This window comes from Urtica dioica, chromosome 8 (genome assembly GCF_054948205.1).
Source record: "Urtica dioica subsp. dioica isolate 48M chromosome 8, U.dioica_male_clone48M_v1_H2, whole genome shotgun sequence".
NCBI lineage: Eukaryota > Viridiplantae > Streptophyta > Magnoliopsida > Rosales > Urticaceae > Urtica > Urtica dioica.
In genome coordinates this window covers 21862414-21881352 of record NC_142763.1, presented here as the reverse complement: position 1 = coordinate 21881352, position 18939 = coordinate 21862414, and the positions used below count along the sequence as shown (strand labels likewise).

Below are 18939 nucleotides of genomic sequence, written 5' to 3'. Positions count from 1 at the left end.
GTTTGTGTTGTTCTTGAATCACACCAATTGATCGACTTGAATCTCGATCAATTCCTCTCCAATTCACTCGTGTTTCTCAAACCTAGTTCTATCGTGTTTCCCAAACCCAAAATGTTTGTTATTACCGTTATACAGTGTTATAGAGCCTGCCTTTTATAAACCACGGCATAATAACTCTATTTACAAAAAGACCACTGTTAACGAACAAAACAGAACAAAAAAAAAAAAAAACTAAAACTAAAAGAGTCTGAAAACAAATCCTCACGATCCCAAAATAAAAACAAAAAAAGTACTGAACCAATCTTAGGTGAATGTTAATTAATTTTAGAAAAGTAACGATCTTTCATTATAACCCGAACAAAAAAATCATGATCACTATTATTATTATTATTATTATTATTTATAAGAGAACTATAGTCTAACTAAGCAAGCATATGCCCTGCCCGAATAAAAACCGACCCAGAAAAACCCTAAAAATGTGTCGTATATATCAATATAATGACGGAAAATGCCAAAATACATCTTCAATAATTTAGCATCGAAGTCTACTCTATATTTCGTTCACTTCCCATCACAAACATGCATATGCACAAAGCTCAATCCATCTTACAAGTCTAGAGGTGCTTACTCTTTCTAATGCCACTAGTACAAAAAAGACCTTTGGGTGTGACTTTTTTCGCACCTGAAAGTCAATTTTCGCACCCAATGATACCTTTGGGTGCGACTTTAGGTGCGACTTTTTCGCACCCGAAAGTTCGCACCTAAAGGTCTTGGGTGCGAAAAGTCGCACCCAAAAGTCGTGACTTTCGGGTGCGACATTTAGGTGCGACTTTTCGCACCCAAAGTCGCACCTAAAATGTCATAAAAATCCATTGAAAAGGCGGGTAAAAGAGCATTGGGTGCGACTTTGTCGCACCCGATAGTCAAAAGTCGCACCCGATAGTCAGTTTTGGGGAAAAAAAATAGTACTTTAGACGTCGCTCTATTATAAAGTGACTTTAAATCTTTGAAAAATGTAATTGTTAACTGTGATTTAGTTGTCATCTGATTTGAAAGTGACTTTGATTCTTAATTTATTTATAAAATAAAAAGCAATTAAATGACATTACTTGATTTAATTTAATGAAACCTGTTATAAGCAATTAAGCAATTAAAAATAAAAGGCTGAATGAAACTTGTTATATTGAATTGCTTAATTGAAAAATAAAAATTATACCTAAATGGTCCATAATACACATAATACACAGAATAAAAAAATTGTTATAGCAATTCACAAGTTCAAGCGATTAGTCTCGTTAATAAGAATCATTGCAGCCAAGCCACAGAATGTGTACCTGAAACAAAATGTTCAAATCTAAGCGATTGGTCTCGTTGATAAGAATCATTCACAAGGCAATTGCTTGAACATAATATATATTGGCCATGAAAAATCAAAACGATCTTAGAAAATCCGAAACAATAATAATGATGCTGCCAGCTTGCTTTAGAGTCGGCGGATATCGACAGGAAAATGAGTGAAGACCAACCTTACAATGTAATTTCCAACATTCTGAACTAGCTCGTCATCCAAAATGTTTAGAACACTTGCCACCTGTTTCAATGAGAAGATTTTCGGATTAAATACTTGGCATCATTTCCATATATATGTAGATCTTGCCTAACATCATAATATTCCATTCAAGACCTTCTGGTAATAATCGTAGTGCCGTGTCCGCCAAGCATCTAAGCTGCTGCTAATTAGGGAAAGGACCAAGGAGACGCATTGCTGATAATACCCCCCAAAATAAATAAAAAAAACGATACACGTGTTATTACTAATACAAGTATAACAACCACAACAGAGAAGAATGACGATAGTTCACTAACCTCTTCTGTCAAACCAAGGTGGAACCGTTTTCGCAGATTTTGTATTGTACGTGGACCGCCTTTAAAGCATGGGAAACCAGAGTCCTGACACAATAACAAAGTCGTTTCGAGACCAAGCATACTAAAAGGGTATATGTGGAAATGATAGTGAAAATACATATCAAACTGTTTTCTTGTTATTATCTAAATGATAGAAATCTCAATATCCTCTCGGCATACACCCTTTTCCCCGAATTGGTTACGGTAAAATTATTTGTTCAATCATTTAACTTGGAAGAAACGGCCACTATGTATAACTAGACTATGCATAAAGTAGAGGAATAACGGGGAGTTCAGGTTGGTATTATTACCTGCAACATTTCAACAAGAAGAATAACTCGCTCGGCATGCTTTCGACATGTAAGGAATCCTTGAATGCATAAAACCTAACCACCAAAAAGAAGATTTGAGGATTCTCTGTGCATTTATCATAATTTTTTGTCCGGGTGAAAAGGCTGCTGCATATTACCTTAAAATAATCAAAGAACTCGCTTGGAACTCCCTCGGCATCAGAATCCATCACCTGGAAGAATAGTACTAATAAACAACTTGACAAAAACCAGCCGAATGAAAGAAGGCAATCGAAACAATAGTGTCAAGTTTTGCTTTCAAATTTACAACTACGAGCCACAAAACACTCCAGAATCATCAAACTAATCTCAGAAATTAAAAGCCCCAAATCATAATTCCTCAACCCTAATTTTTTTCCAATTTTCGGCCAAAAATTCAAACACACGCTCAGAATTCCCAGCTTTAAAACCCTGTTTTCAAAAATTCCTAACTCACTCAAATCTCAACGGATTTACATTTTCTTGGTCATTTTAGAAAGCCCATAACGTCTACTTTCCAGGAAAAATATCAATAAATCCAAATTAAATCGGTACTGATCTGACCACGTCAATTTACAGAGGCTGTTCACAGCGAACTTAAAATCGATTCAAACTCACGTATCCGAGCACAAGCAATACAATCCGAGCACCAAAACGAGCTCAAACTCACTTAAATTCCACAACCCAAGCTCAGAAATCAAAATCCCCAAATCCAAACTAAGAACCCTAATTTTTTCAAAAATCCATTTCGGGTAAGAACTTTTCTTACCTTGATTTCGTGAAATTTCTTGTTCTCGGTGCTCTCTCGTCCTTTTCCCGGGGGTGACTCATGGTCGGCGTGCTCCGGTGACTCGCGGCCGTCGTGGCTCGTCTCGGTCGGAGAGCACGCACAAGGAGGCTCGGTCTCTGGCCGCGAATCCAGTACAAAATAGTAATTAGGCATGCTTTCTATATAAGCTTCTGCTTTATGTTTTCATCATAAGACCTGGTCATTTTCAGGCTACTGTAACAGAAAGGTAAAACAATACCAACACAGAAGGCTAGGTTCTATCAAAACTGATATGTATTGTTTCAAGTGCTTTACAATTCATCGGCACTACTAGCGAACCAGGATTTTATCCAAACTAGAATCAAGCTTACGAATTAGAGCATTAAATAATGAAACTAGCAAATTATAATACACACCCCTGATTAAGTCCTCCGTTGACAGAATCACAGTAACGCTTCAACCATTGCATGAACTCTAGATTATCAAGAGGCCTTCCTTTCGTCAATCGGTTCACCTCAATGTGCTGAAAGAAATCATAGTGAAGAAAATTTCACAAAAAAAAATGAGAAACCACAACAATTAGAAATGCAGAAATAAATTAAAGCATATTTAATTAAATCGTGACATCCGAATCTCGAATAACAATAGAGAAAACACAACAACAAAAAGATTGACATAAATCTTGAAATTAAAAAAATATTTTGAATCGCAGAGAGGGGTTGAGAAATTAGAATTCAGACCTTAGTGATTTTGAGTTTGTTAAAAACATCTTGAAGGACCTTGTAATTCTGGATCATCTCGTACTCGCTCTTGGCGTCGAAGTTGACCTTATGCATTGGCACCATCCCCGGATGAGCCGCGTCCATCAACTGGCAGTGAACCGCGCCAGAACAAGCCTAATTTTGAACGAACCAACTCGAAAAAATATCATCAGAAAGAAACTCTAAACTGAACGAGGCCATGAAATTAGGGTTTCTATATCGTACCTCCTCGAGATGGTTTCGGGTCTCGGTGGCTTGCTGTTGGTCGAGCTTCCTCCTCCTCCGTGAGCTCACCCCCGTCGCTCTCTCTCCTTCTCTCGGCTCTCTCTCTCCCTTTCTCTCTTCTTTCTTTTCTTTATTTCTTTTCTTTTCGCAAGATTTAGAAGTGAAATTTTAGAAGTGAAATAAGAGAGGGAACAAAATCCCGCTAAGTTTTTAGACGAAATGTTTTGGACTTTTGGGTGCGACTTTGTCGCACCCAAAGGTATGATGAACTTTTGGGTGCGACTTTTCGCACCCAAATGTAAAAAAAATCAGCGAAATTTTTTGGTTACTTCGGTGACTTTTGGGTGCGAAAAGTCGCACCCGAAAGTAATTTTGGTGCGACTTTTAGGTGCGAAAAGTCGCACCCAAAAGTTATCCGCACCGAAAAACTGTATTTGTAGTAGTGTGCAACTTTACGGAAACTAATCAATATTATAACTAATAGACGTGTCCGTTTCCTTTATGATAATAGATGAAGAAGAGGCCAAATGAATTTTTAGATACACATTATTTATTTGTACCAGTGCAAATAGTATTTTTTTTAGAACGAAAAAATAGTATTTTTTTTTCATACTTAGAAAACTTTATGGGGTTGTTATTATAGGTTATAAATCAGGACACTATAGTTTAATAGCCAACAAAAATATTAATATTTTGGAAATAGCCAACGTTTGTAAATTTTTGGAAAAATAGCCAAACAATCTATGTAGTATAAGTGATAGCTAATAAAAATTGATTTTAAGTCTTTAACCTTTTAAATTCGTCAATTTCTCTCTCCTGGTTTTGAATTCGTCACTTTCTCTCTCATATTTTCTTTCCTACACTTTTTTTTTCATAAAAACTTCAAAAATACATATTTATCTCATATGAACTCGAAATTGAGGAATTTCAAATCCTACGGATTCGTATCGCCGAGATCTTCAAAAATAGATCCATTGTGTTTGATGAAAAATCATATTTAATGCATCATGTTTACGTGTGTTTGTAATGACTTTTCGAAAAATATTCAATAAATTCCATTTATTTTCAGATGATTTCCGAAAATTTTTAGTTATTTCCATATCTAAGGCATTAACGTGATTTTTTTACATGTATGGCATTAAAAATTATTTTTCATCCAATACAATGGATCTATTTTTGAAGTTCTCGGTACCACAAATCTGTAGGATTTGGAATCACTCAATTTCGAGTTCATATGAGATAGATATGAGTTTTTGAAGTTTGTATGAAAAAAAAAATGTTTGAAAAAAAGTACGAGAGAGAAAGTGACGAATCTAGAAAAAAAATGATAAATTGATTTAATGATACTTTTGGAATTTTTAACCCATTACTCCAACTGTCACCTCATACATTGGGCTATTTTTTGATAACTTTCTAAACGTTGGCTAAATCTCAAACGTTAATGTTAAGATGACCTAGTTAGTTATAAATTAATGTGTAGACGATAAATTAAACAAATATGACATTCTCCAACACCATATAAAATAATATAATAGTTATATTCATTACTTCTACTTGTAGAAAGATAGATTTTTATGTCTTTTTATGTTTTTTTTCTTATTAATTGTTGACCAACAAAATTCATCAATTGTCTCACGAATGTCAATTAGTTCCGAGAACGGATTCCCGAGAACTCTGGATATCTAGATAAGATTATCTCAAAATAAAGACGAATCTAGGAAGAGAAAGAAAATGATGAATGTGCTGAACGATAGGTGAAGTTTGAGGCTAGTGCTTTTGTGTGTAAAAAAGTGTCAACCCTTGTTCAGCGAGTTCCTTCTCTATTTACAGAGCTTTTGGGCCGAGTACATGGGATGCTCAATCTCATGTTCTTGACGGTTTTCCGAGTAACCGTTCTCATGACGTGCGTAATGTGCGGTTATTCTTCTCTTCCTTTGGCTGTAACCGTTGTGGTGTGCATTTTGATTTGATTTTGATTTGTTTACACTTGTTTTTTTAGTAGTCTTTGACATATCAACTTCTTTTCTCTTCGAAATTTTGTTCGGTATGGTTCGTTCTTGCCTCATGAACAGGTCGTTCCTTACTTTAATGAGCTCTCGGATCTATTTAACTCGAACTCAATGTTGGATTACTTCTGTTCTCAGTGCCTCCGAGAAGGTGCTTGGATTCATACAATTTATACGAGTAACATTAATAATGTCCAACAGTTACATTTAAATTATATTTAAAGAGATATATATATATATATATATATATTTGAATTAAATTTAAAATAGAGCATAAATATCTACCATTAAAAAAATAAAAAAATTAGGAAAATAACTAATTTAAACGTTTGACATTGCTAAATACAAACGTTTGGTAAATCTTTGGTAAATGACCGTAAATAATGATATAGCATAATCTATGAAGGTGGCTATTTATATAAATTTACGTCTGTAAATATATGAAAATAGATATTTATCTAAGATTTATCAAATATTAACTATTTAGCAATGTCAAAATTCCTTCAATATATTAAATTATGTGACATTAATCATATAATTTATCTAACTCTACCCACTCTGCTTATTTCCATGCCTTGGAGGTGTACTTTTGTATCTTTATTAGCTCAATAATTAATGTGGACTGTAATAAGAAGTTGTTGCCAAAGCCAATTACGCGGTTGTCTTAATATGTGTATATATATATGTGTATGTGAGATATTTTGTGTGTATAAGGTGATGAGCGAGTCAATAAAATTTATAAAGATATTAATAGAAGTCACAGCATTACAAACAGTGACAAAGTGCCACCAAATTTGTTGACTTCTAAGACCACTTTTTTTTTATTTTTTTTATTTTTTATTTTTTACAACCATCTCTAATTTGTGAAACAAAGTAACAAACACAACCGCTCATTTTCAGCATATTAGGTCAGCACAAGTCCTATAAAATTCCATATATATTAAGGTCTATGTCTCATATGATATGCATCTATTTATTCCTATAGCCTAAAGTTGTGATAGCCTTATTTTTAGTACTACATACTGTCTTGGGTTTATCGTGGTGGTATAAAGTTATGTTTCCACATGGGTTTGACATACATGCAAAACAAACGCTCAGATTCTGATCATTTATTTTGACATTTCATTCAGAATATAAGAACATGGAGCAGGAATTAAGTTAACTAATATATGTTAGTTTACTAATGAAATCAATATATAAATTCTAAAAAATAATAGGGTTATGAAGCTTGATGTTCACTGGTCAATTCAGCTTCGTTTTAGTTTAGCTGACCGTAGAGAATCAAAATATCATTACTCTTTAGTCATTAACATTATCGCTCATTTATCAGTATTAGGAAAAGGAAAATAACACATATATACCATGTGTTTTAATGAAATGCCGAGTTTAACATTTGATTTTCAAATCCGAGCGCAAAAAAAGTTGCAAAATGATAGAGCTCAGAATAATCAACCACACACCCATAACATCACAAAATGATAATATTTACTAAATAATAAACAAATTTTGAACATTTGAAAAAAAATCTAACCGAGAAAGAATGGCGATGAACTTGAAAATCACCCTAACAAAAAGAAATTCGGGAAGCATAAGTATTTCAAAATCGAAGGGATAACTCAAAAATCTCCAAAAAGAAGAAAACAACATCGAATGTAAAACTTGATAGAGACAAAGACAACGAAATTCGCGAGCTCTCTAGAGCGATGAAGAATGAAGAAGAACAAAAAAGAGCTCGTTTTTTTAGCATCACTTATTTATGTCACAACTGCATACATGACGGGTTGTGGCAGGATTGGCCAAATTATGATGTGACTTTAAAAAAAGATACAAAATTAAGATTTTTTAAAAATTATTAAAAGAAAGGTATAATAACTTATTTTCCAAAAATTTGAGGTATTTTTCTCTAAAATTTGAGATTTTTTTTGGGCTTTTTTTTCACAATAAATTTGAAGCCTTAAACCACTGCCACTTATACCATTAAGTGTTGGACCGGTTCCGAATTGTAGTTGGTAAATGATATAAACGGTGCACAGGATAAGCGCCGTCTAAAAGTATACTTGACGCTCGTTTCTCAGGCGGCGATTATTCCCTTTCACAACCACGTGGGGGGTTGTGATTGGTCTAAGAAAGATATACGGTGCTCAAAAAACGAGTGTCATATGTATCCGCCACCTCCACGTGGTAGAGGTTGGACTGCTTCTTTTCAAGTTGCTTTTTAATAGAATGCCCACACATAGCGCTTTAATTTTTGTCAACGTGGCGATGTGTAATTGGTCTACTTCATTTAAAGACGAGAGAGACTCCCAGGAATAAGAACGGGACAAGGAAATTGAAGAATAAATGGGAATTGGTCTTTATTTAATTCCTTTTCTAGAAGAAAAAAACAAACTATAAACAAGTTATATGACTTAACATGTTGCGGGCTTCACAAATCCTACGCAGGGCCGGCCCTCATCTAAGGCGGGCCCCAAAAAAAAATATTTTACATTTTTTGTTTATTTTTAAGAAAATTTATATTTTTTTTACACTAAAAATTTACATTTTTGATCCATTTTGCTAAAAAATTTATATTTTTTACCTTGAAAATTTAAATTTTTATTAGTATTATAGGGTCCCAAAATATTGAATTGCCTAGAGTCTCCGGTGAGTTTGGGCCGGCCTGATCCTAGGTGAAGATTTTCGAAGTTAGTTCAAGACTTGAGATAAATTTCAATGTTAATTAGTTCTACAAAATAAACAACTTTTTTCTTAATGAAGGTTTTTATTCTTATCTATAAGTTTTTTAATTTTTTTTTAATTATTTTGGACTAGCTGGTAGTATTAGTAGTTTTTCAGCTTGGACTGAGCAAAGCAAAGAGTTATTTAGCAAACGTCATATTTGGACGTTAAAGTAAACAAGTGTTGTCTTATCTTATGTATACATGCATTACATAAATAACAAATTTCTGGGACTCCTTTTGCTTGAATTGGGCATGTATCGATTATTCATAAGCGTTTCAAGTTGACCTGTAACTTGTAAAATCCAAATCGACGGAAAGAGAAACGAGATAACATCCGATGGAGTGATCAGCTTAACAAACTTGGTAAAAATTAAAATGAGAAATTGCATAAACTACTACCAGGGACGAAGCCAGGAATCTAAATTATGGGGACTAATTTGCAACAAAAAATTCAAGAGGACTGGTTTGTAAACTTTGAGGGTAAAAAAATGTAAAAATAAAAAGAAAAATTGGCAAAAAATACAAAAAAAAAAAAAATTGGGGGGGGGGGGGGGGGGGGGGGGGGCTATAGCCCACCCGGGACTGCTACTGGCTTCGTGCCTTACTATTATCATCTCATAACTTTTTTTTTTTTCTCATTTTCCACCAAAAGTATAATTTGGACAAAAATACTAATAAAAAAAAGAGAGAGAATATTTTTTTTTATCCATTTTTACCCTCTTCTTTTTTTTTCCTTTACTTTTTTCTAATTTTTTTTTCTTTGAGTCTCATTTGTGTAAAAAAAAATTGAGTTTGTTTGACAATTTGTTGACATATATATGTCAACAGTTGACATAACTCGAAAGTTGGTTGATTTGTTAACATAAATGTCAGCAATTGACATAATTTGTTGACATATATGTCAACAATTGACACATAAATATCAACAATTGATATGATTTGTTGATATAGATGTCAACAATTGACACATATATGTCAACAATTGACAAAAAAGTTTCAATACTTAAATATTACCATATAAAAAAAAAATTGGCACACCATATATGGCTATAATGATGAGCTGTGATGGTAGAAACTTATTCATACAGTTGTCCAAGTTGATAAACGTAATACAGAGTACTAATTAAAAATGAAATTCAAAGGACAACTATCTTAGGAAAGGTACAAAGTATGAGATCGTTCGGTCGAGCTCCATCTCCAAGGCTCGGACCTAAGGCTCGACCGGCACAACGCCCTATTCACAATCTCTTTGTGCCTCTCGCGAACCACATCCGGTTGTCACACATTCAAAGTCATCGAAGCTAGTCTGAGATTCACACATTTTTAGTCACAGTCATCACTTTTTTTTGTTCATTTACAAGTTTAGAATACATTCATTATGTTAAATTAGTTTATTATCAATTAAAGGCTGAAAACCAATGACCAGGATCGCAAATCGCTTAAATTAAATGCACCGAAGCTCGCATGAGTTTAGATTATACAAGTCTAGAACAATTCGCTATGTTATTTCAGATGCTAAACCTTATGACCTTTTATTAATTAAATATTGAATTTTGATAAATAAATAAAAAATTAATTAAAGGTTGACTGAGGTAAAAAAAAATCATGAATAGCATATCGATTGCTCTTAATGCCATAAAAAAGATCAGACTAGCATATCGATTGTTCTTAATGCCATAAACCTTCAAATACCTACAGAAAATAACACAAACACAGACCAGCTACGATGATCTTGTTGCTAGGAGATCAGTTTTATCCTAATTTGTCACAACGCCTAAGCATTAGTTCATTTTAATCAAAGGTTGACTAAAAAACATTATCATGATCACATATCAGCTTGAATACTTGAATACAGACTAACTACTATGACACTACTACAAATTTCATTTTATGATGCGGAAGGGTATCCGGTGCGACATGTCACACATAAATGAGCATTGGGTGCGGCATGTCCACCCAATACCTTTCCAGAAAACCAAATATTTTGCTCATTTTAAGTGGTACTGGGTGCGACATGTCACACCCAATACTATTCGGTGCGACATGTCGCACCTAAAAGTTTTAAAAGTTTTAGGCGGGCTTAAAATCCATCCTCTTATTTTCATTGTCTTGAATTGAAATTTTTTTTAGTATCCGGTGCTAATGTTCATTTAGGTGCGACATGTCGCACCCAATATGAGCAACAGGTGCGACATGTCGCACCTGAAAGTATTAGGTTAAACTTATAAACACCGCTCATTCTTCTTCTTCTTCATGCCTCTCTCATTCTCTCTCTATCTCTCTCACTCACTCTCTCTCTCTCTCTCTCTATCCCTATCTCTCGTCCCTCTGCCGCCGCCCATCCTCCTCGCCGCCCATCCTCTTCGTCGCCGCCTCTCCTCTTCGCCACCGAGCCTAGGTAAGCACTCTCACTCGACCGACGACCTCAGCCACCTCCGCCGAGCACCTCCGCCGTCCAAGACCGTGAGGGCCTGCCTCTTTTACTCTCTACCGTCCAACAGATCACAACGCCTCCTCCCTCACTCGTAGAGGGCGAGGCCGGCGAGGGAGGAGGGGGAGGAGGGGCGGCCAAGGCTGAGGCCCGGAGAGGGAGGAGGGGGAGGTCGGTGATGGAAGAGGGGCAGGTGGGGGAGGCCGGCGAGGGAGGAGGGGCAGGAGGGGGAGGTCGGTGATGGAAGAGGGGCGGGTGGGGGAGGCCGGCGAGGGAGGAGGGGGATGAAGGGCGACGAGGGCTGAGGCCCAGCAAGGGACGAAGAACTTTTGGGTGCAACATTTTGGGCATCGGGTGCGACTTTCGTCGCACCCGATGCCTATATTTGTAGTAGTGTGATCTTGTTGAATTTTCTTCTCTATTTAATATTACTCTCTTCCTAACTCTACCGAGCAACGGAAGAAAAAAGAAATGAAAAAAAGGAACCATCTCATGGCGGAGGGGAGAGGAGGAGAGACCGAGGGTTCAGTTCCGATCGGAGTGGCTCCGGTGAACCTATCCTTATTTTCTTTGTCGCGCCTTTCTCTCCTCGGATTCCTTACGTGGCTCACGTCCGATGACCAATTCCCGTCGTCATTGCTGCTGAGGAAGAGCTCGCCGATGGACCTATCTCCGGGATCTACGCTCCGTGTGAGCGAGCTTGACAAGAGCTTCATGTTGCAAAAGAATTGTGGGTTTAGGGTACGTGAAGAATAAGAAGATGACGATTTTGGATTTCAGACAGAGAACAGGCGTGAGAGAAAAAAAAAAGAGAAAAAAAGAGAGGACAATTTACACACTTGACATATTAGTATTTTTGTCCAAATTATACTTTTGATGAAAAATGGTAAATGAATTAGTATATGGCAGTACTTTGGGCAATTCTTCAATTAAAATTTTACCGTACCCTTTGACACGTGCATAATAACCTACTCATTCTCTTTTAATTTGCTCTCTCACTTCTCCAACGAGTACATTATTTTCAAAATTTCAGTTCAGGTACTTTAAAATAATCCACACGTTCATATATAGGTCACATAAACAACGTTGGGTTATAAAGTCAAATGAATTTCAGGAGTCTTAAAATTTAAAGCTACAACTTTAGAACTACTTAAAAGCCTGCTTTGGAAAATAGCTTCTACGGTACCTAACTGGTTTTCTCTCTCCTCACATCCCCTCTCCTGGAGAAACCTCAGAACAGAGGAAAGCCCTAAAGCTGTATCGCCGCCGCCACCCCTCTGGGTTCGGACGCCGTCACTGTCGCGGCTCCGGTCCGGAGGGGAGGGCGATCCTCCGGTGGAGGCCGTTTTCTCCGCTCCTTAGCCGCCGGGCCACCGCGCTGTCCAGATCCGTCGCCGCCGTCCAGATCCGTCACCGCGCTGTCCAGATCCGTCGCCGCCATCCAGATCCGTCACCGCGCTGTCCAGATCCGTCGCCGCCGTCCAGATCCGTCCCGCACGCCACCGCTGCCCAGATCCGTCGACCATCTTCTCACGGCGCGCGTGTCTCCTCGACCTTCCTCCATCCCCTCCGCGCGACCTGGTCGGTTCAGCTCGGCCTCGGTTCAGCTCAGCCTCGGGTCAGCTCGGCTCGGCCTCGGTTCAGCTCGGCCCCGGGTCAACTCGGCTCGGCCTCGGTTCAGCTCGGCCTCGGTTCAGTTCGGCTCGGCCTCGGTTCAGCTCGGCCTCGGTTCAGCTCGGCCTCGGGTCAGCTCGGCTCGGCCTCGGTTCAGCTCGGCCTCGGTTCAGTTCGGCTCGGCCTCGGTTCAGCTCGGCTCGGCCTCGGTTCAGCTCGGCTTTGGTTGTGTTGTGCTTCTTGTTTTGTGTTTTATTTAGTTATGCTTTATGTTTTTATGCTAGTTAGCACACGTTGCGTTTTGTTTGACTTGGTTTATCTTGGACACGGATTAGCCGTTGTCCACTATCCCGTTGTGGATTTCCTGTTAGGTTTTGATCTATACAGGTTGGAGATGCATCTTCTTCGTGGTCAGCAAACCGAGGTTGAGTGGATCTTTCCATCAACCTATTTTGGTTTTGTTGAAAGAGCCCTTTGTGTGCTCAATATCTGTGCTCGTCGTTCTTCCACTTGTCTGAAGCATGCACAAAACGTGCGATTACCGGAACTTAGTGTTAGTTTCACTTCGACTTAGGTTTGAGTGTTCCATGTACTAAGGTGTTTTTCTCCTGTATTGATGGGTTTTTTTACCCAATTTTAATGGAAATTCCGTGACTTTAAAAAAAAAAGAAAAAAAAAGCCTGCTTTGGGTGTAGGGAATGAGTTTTTTTATTATATCAAAACGGAAGAAAAAGCAAAATGGAAAGCACCTCATAATATAAAATTGACAGAACTTCATATACAGCGTAGATGTTTTCGTTTTCGATTTAAATTAATAGCACTCTACTATTGTATATGAAAATCTGTAGACCTACTTTTATCGTCTTGACTGTGGGTTGAAGCTTCCGTAAGACATTCTCAAGTTAGGCAACGATCGATATGTTTGAATGTGATTCTCAGGCCAATTAGAATTTCGTTTCGTTCATTATTTGAATCAAATAATTATTACAACGTACCAACAATCAAACCAAAAGGCATGCACACGTGTCAGCCAATAATCATTGGTAGTGAAACCGCCACATCCAGTGAGAGCATCAAATTGCTTGACGATGAAATAAGCGCGTATTATTCAACCGACTAATCTAGTTTGTGTTGTATCGATAGTAACATGTACTAATTTAATTATTGGACTACATCAGAATAAACTATTTAAAATTTATTTTTGTATTTATATGCAGAGTAGAGTTGATGACGTTGTCGAAAGAATTTTCTCCGTTCAAAAAAAAAAATGCCAAAAGAATTTCATTACTTATTAAAGAAAAGATGTCCGAGTTTACGTGTAAAATCTGTTCATTATTTTTATTATATTTTCTTAATCAAAACAAGCATAAAGAGTAACAAGAAAAGATCGATATAAGTCTATAACCACCAACCAAGGGGGCTGTTTGAAATTACATATAATATTTGTGCTAATAATTGAATTTAAAATAAGAAAATTAGAGGAAATGCCTAGAGCTTCCGTTTGATGGTAATTAACTTTAAACTATATTGCTCTCTCGTCGCATTAATTAAGACAAAATAGATCATTTTTAGACGTGACAAAAAGTTTGTGATGTTCAACAATTGTATAGTGCTTGTGATGTTCGAGGGTACCATTAGTACATGTTAATGCTCGATCATTAGGATAAAGGACTATTTATAAATTCAAATGTTCAACTAAGACTTTAACTTCGATAGTGTTAAACATTTCTCCTCAAATTAATGCAAAGTTATAGGAAAACATTTGAGGAAAAATGCATATAGTGACTCGTAGTAGGATGGTTATTTAATTTGGAATTTGTACGTCACATGTCCACATTGAATCTAATTTTGAAAAATTAATAACTGATTGCATACCTATCGCAAGAGGAATGACACAATATGTTTAGACGTGCGGGTCCCACTCAAATTGTGATCACAAAGCGAGCTGTTAAATGCAAGTTTATATCATCATTTTAACTAATTCTAAACTTACTAGAATTTTATGTTTGATTCTCTTGGATTTTCAAGTCATGAAGTTCTCTAATGAGCTTCAGCATCAGTTTGTAAATTAGGATAAAATTAACATCTAGATTTGTAAAAACAGAAAAATGTAACAATAATATCGAAAAAAACACACTTTAGTTTACTAAAGTTTGCTCAATATGAGTTACATCTTCATTGATTTTGAGCTCCATGCACTGAATTAAACTGGTCTCAAATTTAGGTACGTACGTAAGTCTAAAACGTGTTTTGGGTCGGTAGATTAAGTGATTCCTGGTGGTATTTGCATCTTATGTCACAAATTGGCAATCCAATTGCAAATAAGTCACATGCAAAAATTTTAGAAAGTTTTAGAAGAAGATGAAGTGATTTTTAATGAGGTATTGTAAAAATTCAGAAGACATTGAGTAACTAATAAAAAGATTAAATGATGAGAGTGAGTAATTTGAAATTTGCACATGTGACACGAATGTAAATACGTGACACAAATGCAATTTTGACAACTTTGTGATACAAATGCAAAAACCCGACGAATTTGTGACATTGACGCAAATTTCCCTGATTCCTGATCAGGTATGACATGCCCACTATGGATTCCATCGAGGGATCCACTTGCTGGTAAATTATTCTAATCCTTTTTTTAATATTGGTTAAAATTCACTAACATAACATCAACATATATGTGCACTGGATTTTAACCAAAATTTATCATTTGACAATTTAATTTATATATAGCAAACATCAGAAAATAGTCTCGACGTTCAATTTAATCGAATTATGTTCATTCTTAAGGAAACTATTAGCTAGAAATTTATGTCCCGCATATACACTTTTGTCGTATTGAAAATAAAAGAGATTAAAGTGTCATTTATTTACTTTTGTGAAAAACTAACATAGAAGAGTTCCTTCTAAAGACTTAATTAGGCAATTTTTCTCTTCTCTCCGTACAAGTCTCTGCTCTGAAATCAACTCCCATTTCCGATCACCGAAAAATCAGTTCCTAGAATTGGTTACCTCCCCTTGCTAGAAACTCCCCTCTGCGTCCCCTTTTATAGGGTAGTTAGAGTCTTCGCCTCATCCCCGTGCTCCGGCGAACTATGGATGACTTGTGCGAACGTTGGTCAGAATTGGGAGTGGACGACGAAGATGACGAGAACGTGGTGGTCTTCGAAGATGACGACCTCTCGGCTGCGAATCCTGACCTTTCTACTTGTCTTTATGGTAAGCTGCTGCGATCAAAATCTTTCAACAGAAAAGCCTTTCGGGTTGTCTTGACCAAGGTTTGGAAACCGAATGGTGCTCTCTCGATATCGGAGGATAGCAATGGAATTTTTACCTTCAGATTTGGCAAGGCTTCTGATAAGAAAAGAGTGCTCGATTCAAGTCCCTGGAACTTCGACCGATCCCTGCTGGCTCTGCGTGACCCGGTGACTGAGACCGACCCTGCCGACTTCTTCCGTTTCGTCCATTTTTTGGTCCAACTTCATGGTCTCCCTGAAAGAAATAGGTCAGTCAAAATGGGCGAGGTCCTGGGAATTAAAATTGGAAGAGTGATCTCCGTCGAGAAAGATAAGGACAGGTTCATCAACGGTGATTTTATCAGAGTTCGTGTCATTATCGATCTCAGCAAACCGTTGAAGACTGGTATCTTTGTCCAGCTCGGTTCAGGCGTTTCTAAAACTTGGGTGGGTTTTAAGTACGAAAAGCTTCAGGACTTCTGCTACGTTTGTGGCAAGATCGGTCATGGAGAGTCTGAATGCTCGGGAGAACGACCTAAGGATGGAGATAAGCCAAGGTTCGGGGCTTGGCTTAGGGGTGTGCCTCCTAACAGACTTGTAGACTTTGTATGGACGTTCAAAGGCTACGAGGCCTCATTGCCAAAAGGTTGGAGAGGGACAGACTTTCAGGAATATAAGGTTCATGGCAAAGCGACCTCCCCGTCTACGTCTAGGTCTCCGACCAGGCCCCCAGCGCAACCAGGCCCCCACGCCAAGCAGAAGACGAGAACCCCGATGGCTGCCCAAGCTCAGCCTCACGATCAACCTGTGCTGAATACCCCGACAGCCACGAGAAACCCGACCGCGTCGAGCCCTTCGACACCGGATTCGGCAGCGGAGTCGACTCCCATGGTGGTGGAAATCCCTGTGATAGTCAAGACCCATAAGACAGACGTTACCTCAGATTTGGGGGTGGCATCCATTTCCTCGGCGAAGCCTGATCTGCCTGCGAGGTCTCCAGATCTGTCGGCGGATTCTGCACCGGCGATCCCGACAGCTCCCTTCCCCACAGTCAACATCGGCGTTCCTGGTGCTTCGTCCCCGCGTCGCTCCGCTTCTCTGTCCCCAGCCACCCCGGTGCCGGTTGTCCTCACCTCGCCTGAGACGAAAGATCGGGAGGTTGTGAGGCCCGAGGAAACCCCAACGGCTCCTGACACAACGACAGCCCGACGCCCTGCCCGAAAACCGAAAAGCAAGAACCAGATGGTTCGTCGCGACAGACCTGTGAGCCGAGCTAGCTTCGATCCAACCTACCTTTCGCCTGCTCCTGGATCTGCCTCCCCTATTTCGGGAAAGGTTGTCCTTGTGTCTTCAGTCGCTTCTCCTGATAAGGGTGTGAGGGTTCCTTATACTTACAACCCTAATGCCGGCCCAAGCCCAATCTCTACAACCCAACATTCAAGTGATCTGGGCCAGGCTAACCAATTGGTTCATTTACCTCATTCGGCTGGGCCTCAAGGAAATTGCCAGCTGAACCTGGATTCAGTGGGCCATGGACTCTGCACTCAGCTCATTCCTGCTGAGCCTCACAAAACTCGGGAAGGATGCTCTCTTGATGACATCCCCTCTCTCGGGCCAGATATGCAATTGGGCAAGAGGAAACTCCCCTCTCTCGATAAGGGGCCAGAGATGAGTTTGATTTTAGCAGGTCCAGGCGGAGATGATCACGTGCTAGAGAGCGACAAGGGCAGAACGGGAAACGTGAAGAAATTGGCGCGCCTCTCAGGGAGTTTCCCGCCTAGGACCTCAAGCTCCCACCTTCATGCCTCGACGGACTCTCTGGTAAGTCCACATACCTCCGCTCATACTCTTTTATTACAGTTTGATATAGGACACAGAGACTTACTTCAGCTACACCAGCCCTTGGGGTTAGAGATCCCCTGTCTGATACCCATGAACTAGGGGATAGAGACGCCCTTTCTGTCACACATGACCTAGGGAGGAGAGACTTATTTTCTGTTACTCGTACTTTGGAAGTTTCTAGTTCACTGGATTCGACCTTAGTAGTTACTGATGAGAGAGCGGCGCCCCTCGAGAGCGAGGACCGCCGAACGCGATGATAGGCGTTATATGGAACGTCCAGGGGTTGGGTAACCCCGGGACGAGGTCAGCCCTCCTATCTCATGTTCGTGATCATAGTCCCGATTTTATTTTTCTTTCGGAGACTAGACTGCGGCGAGAGGGGGCTGAAAGGGTGAGAGTGTTGTTGGGTTTCGATGGTTGTATGACGGTGGACTGTCTTGGTAGGAGTGGAGGCTTGATGTTACTTTGGAAAAGGCCTGTGAGATTCCTACTCGGGACATTTTCGAGATATCACATTGAGGGAGATCTGGTTAGCGAGCTAGGAGAGAGATGGAGTTTTGTGGGGATCTACGGGGATCCAGTGAGCGCCCAGAGGAGGCATACTTGGGAGCTTCTTCGTCGCCTCCGGAGCTCTTCCACGGGTCCTTAGTTAGTTGGAGGCGACATGAACGAAGTTGCCTCTAACTCAGAGATTAGAGGAGGTAGAGACAGAGGCCCCGGCCAGCTATCAGCTTTCAGAGACATGATTTTAGATTGCGACATCCATGACTTAGGTTTCGAGGATGACCCTTTCACCTGGCGCAGAGGAGGTATTGAGGAGCGTCTGGATAGATGTCTCGCGAGTCACGAGTGGAGCGATCTCTTCCCTTCGGCCAAAGTTTGACACTTGAGGTTCTGGAGATCGGATCATAGACATCTTCTTCTGCTTACAGCGGGTTTCAGAGACCGCCGGCGGAGCAGGAGGCCGATGAGATTCTTCTTTGAGGAGTCTTGGATAGGAGAGCCAGAGTGTGACGAGTGTATCCGTAGAGCTTGGGGGATGGGTCAGAGTGGTGATCAGAGTCCGAGCTTAGCCGATGCGATCAGTCAGTGCAGACA

General features: G+C 39.2%; 2 protein-coding genes across 2 annotated transcripts; both read right to left on the bottom strand.

Moving 5' to 3' along the window:
• Positions 1-1170: 1170 nt before the first annotated feature.
• On the bottom strand, positions 1171-3192 carry LOC149388563 (phosphatidylinositol 4-kinase beta 2-like). Its single transcript, XM_089624382.1, has 7 exons — positions 3004-3192; positions 2375-2428; positions 2217-2291; positions 1867-1950; positions 1685-1765; positions 1527-1591; positions 1171-1334 (listed from the first exon to the last, which is right to left on the bottom strand). Exons 1-7 carry the CDS (start codon positions 3175-3177, stop codon positions 1271-1273), a joined length of 597 nt encoding a protein of 198 aa, XP_089480508.1. The 5' UTR covers positions 3178-3192; the 3' UTR covers positions 1171-1270.
• On the bottom strand, positions 3183-8230 carry LOC149388562 (microtubule-associated protein RP/EB family member 1C-like). Its single transcript, XM_089622461.1, has 4 exons — positions 8132-8230; positions 3744-3899; positions 3420-3526; positions 3183-3237 (listed from the first exon to the last, which is right to left on the bottom strand). Exons 1-4 carry the CDS (start codon positions 8228-8230, stop codon positions 3183-3185), a joined length of 417 nt encoding a protein of 138 aa, XP_089478587.1.
• Between the last annotated feature and the right edge of the window lie 10709 nt (positions 8231-18939).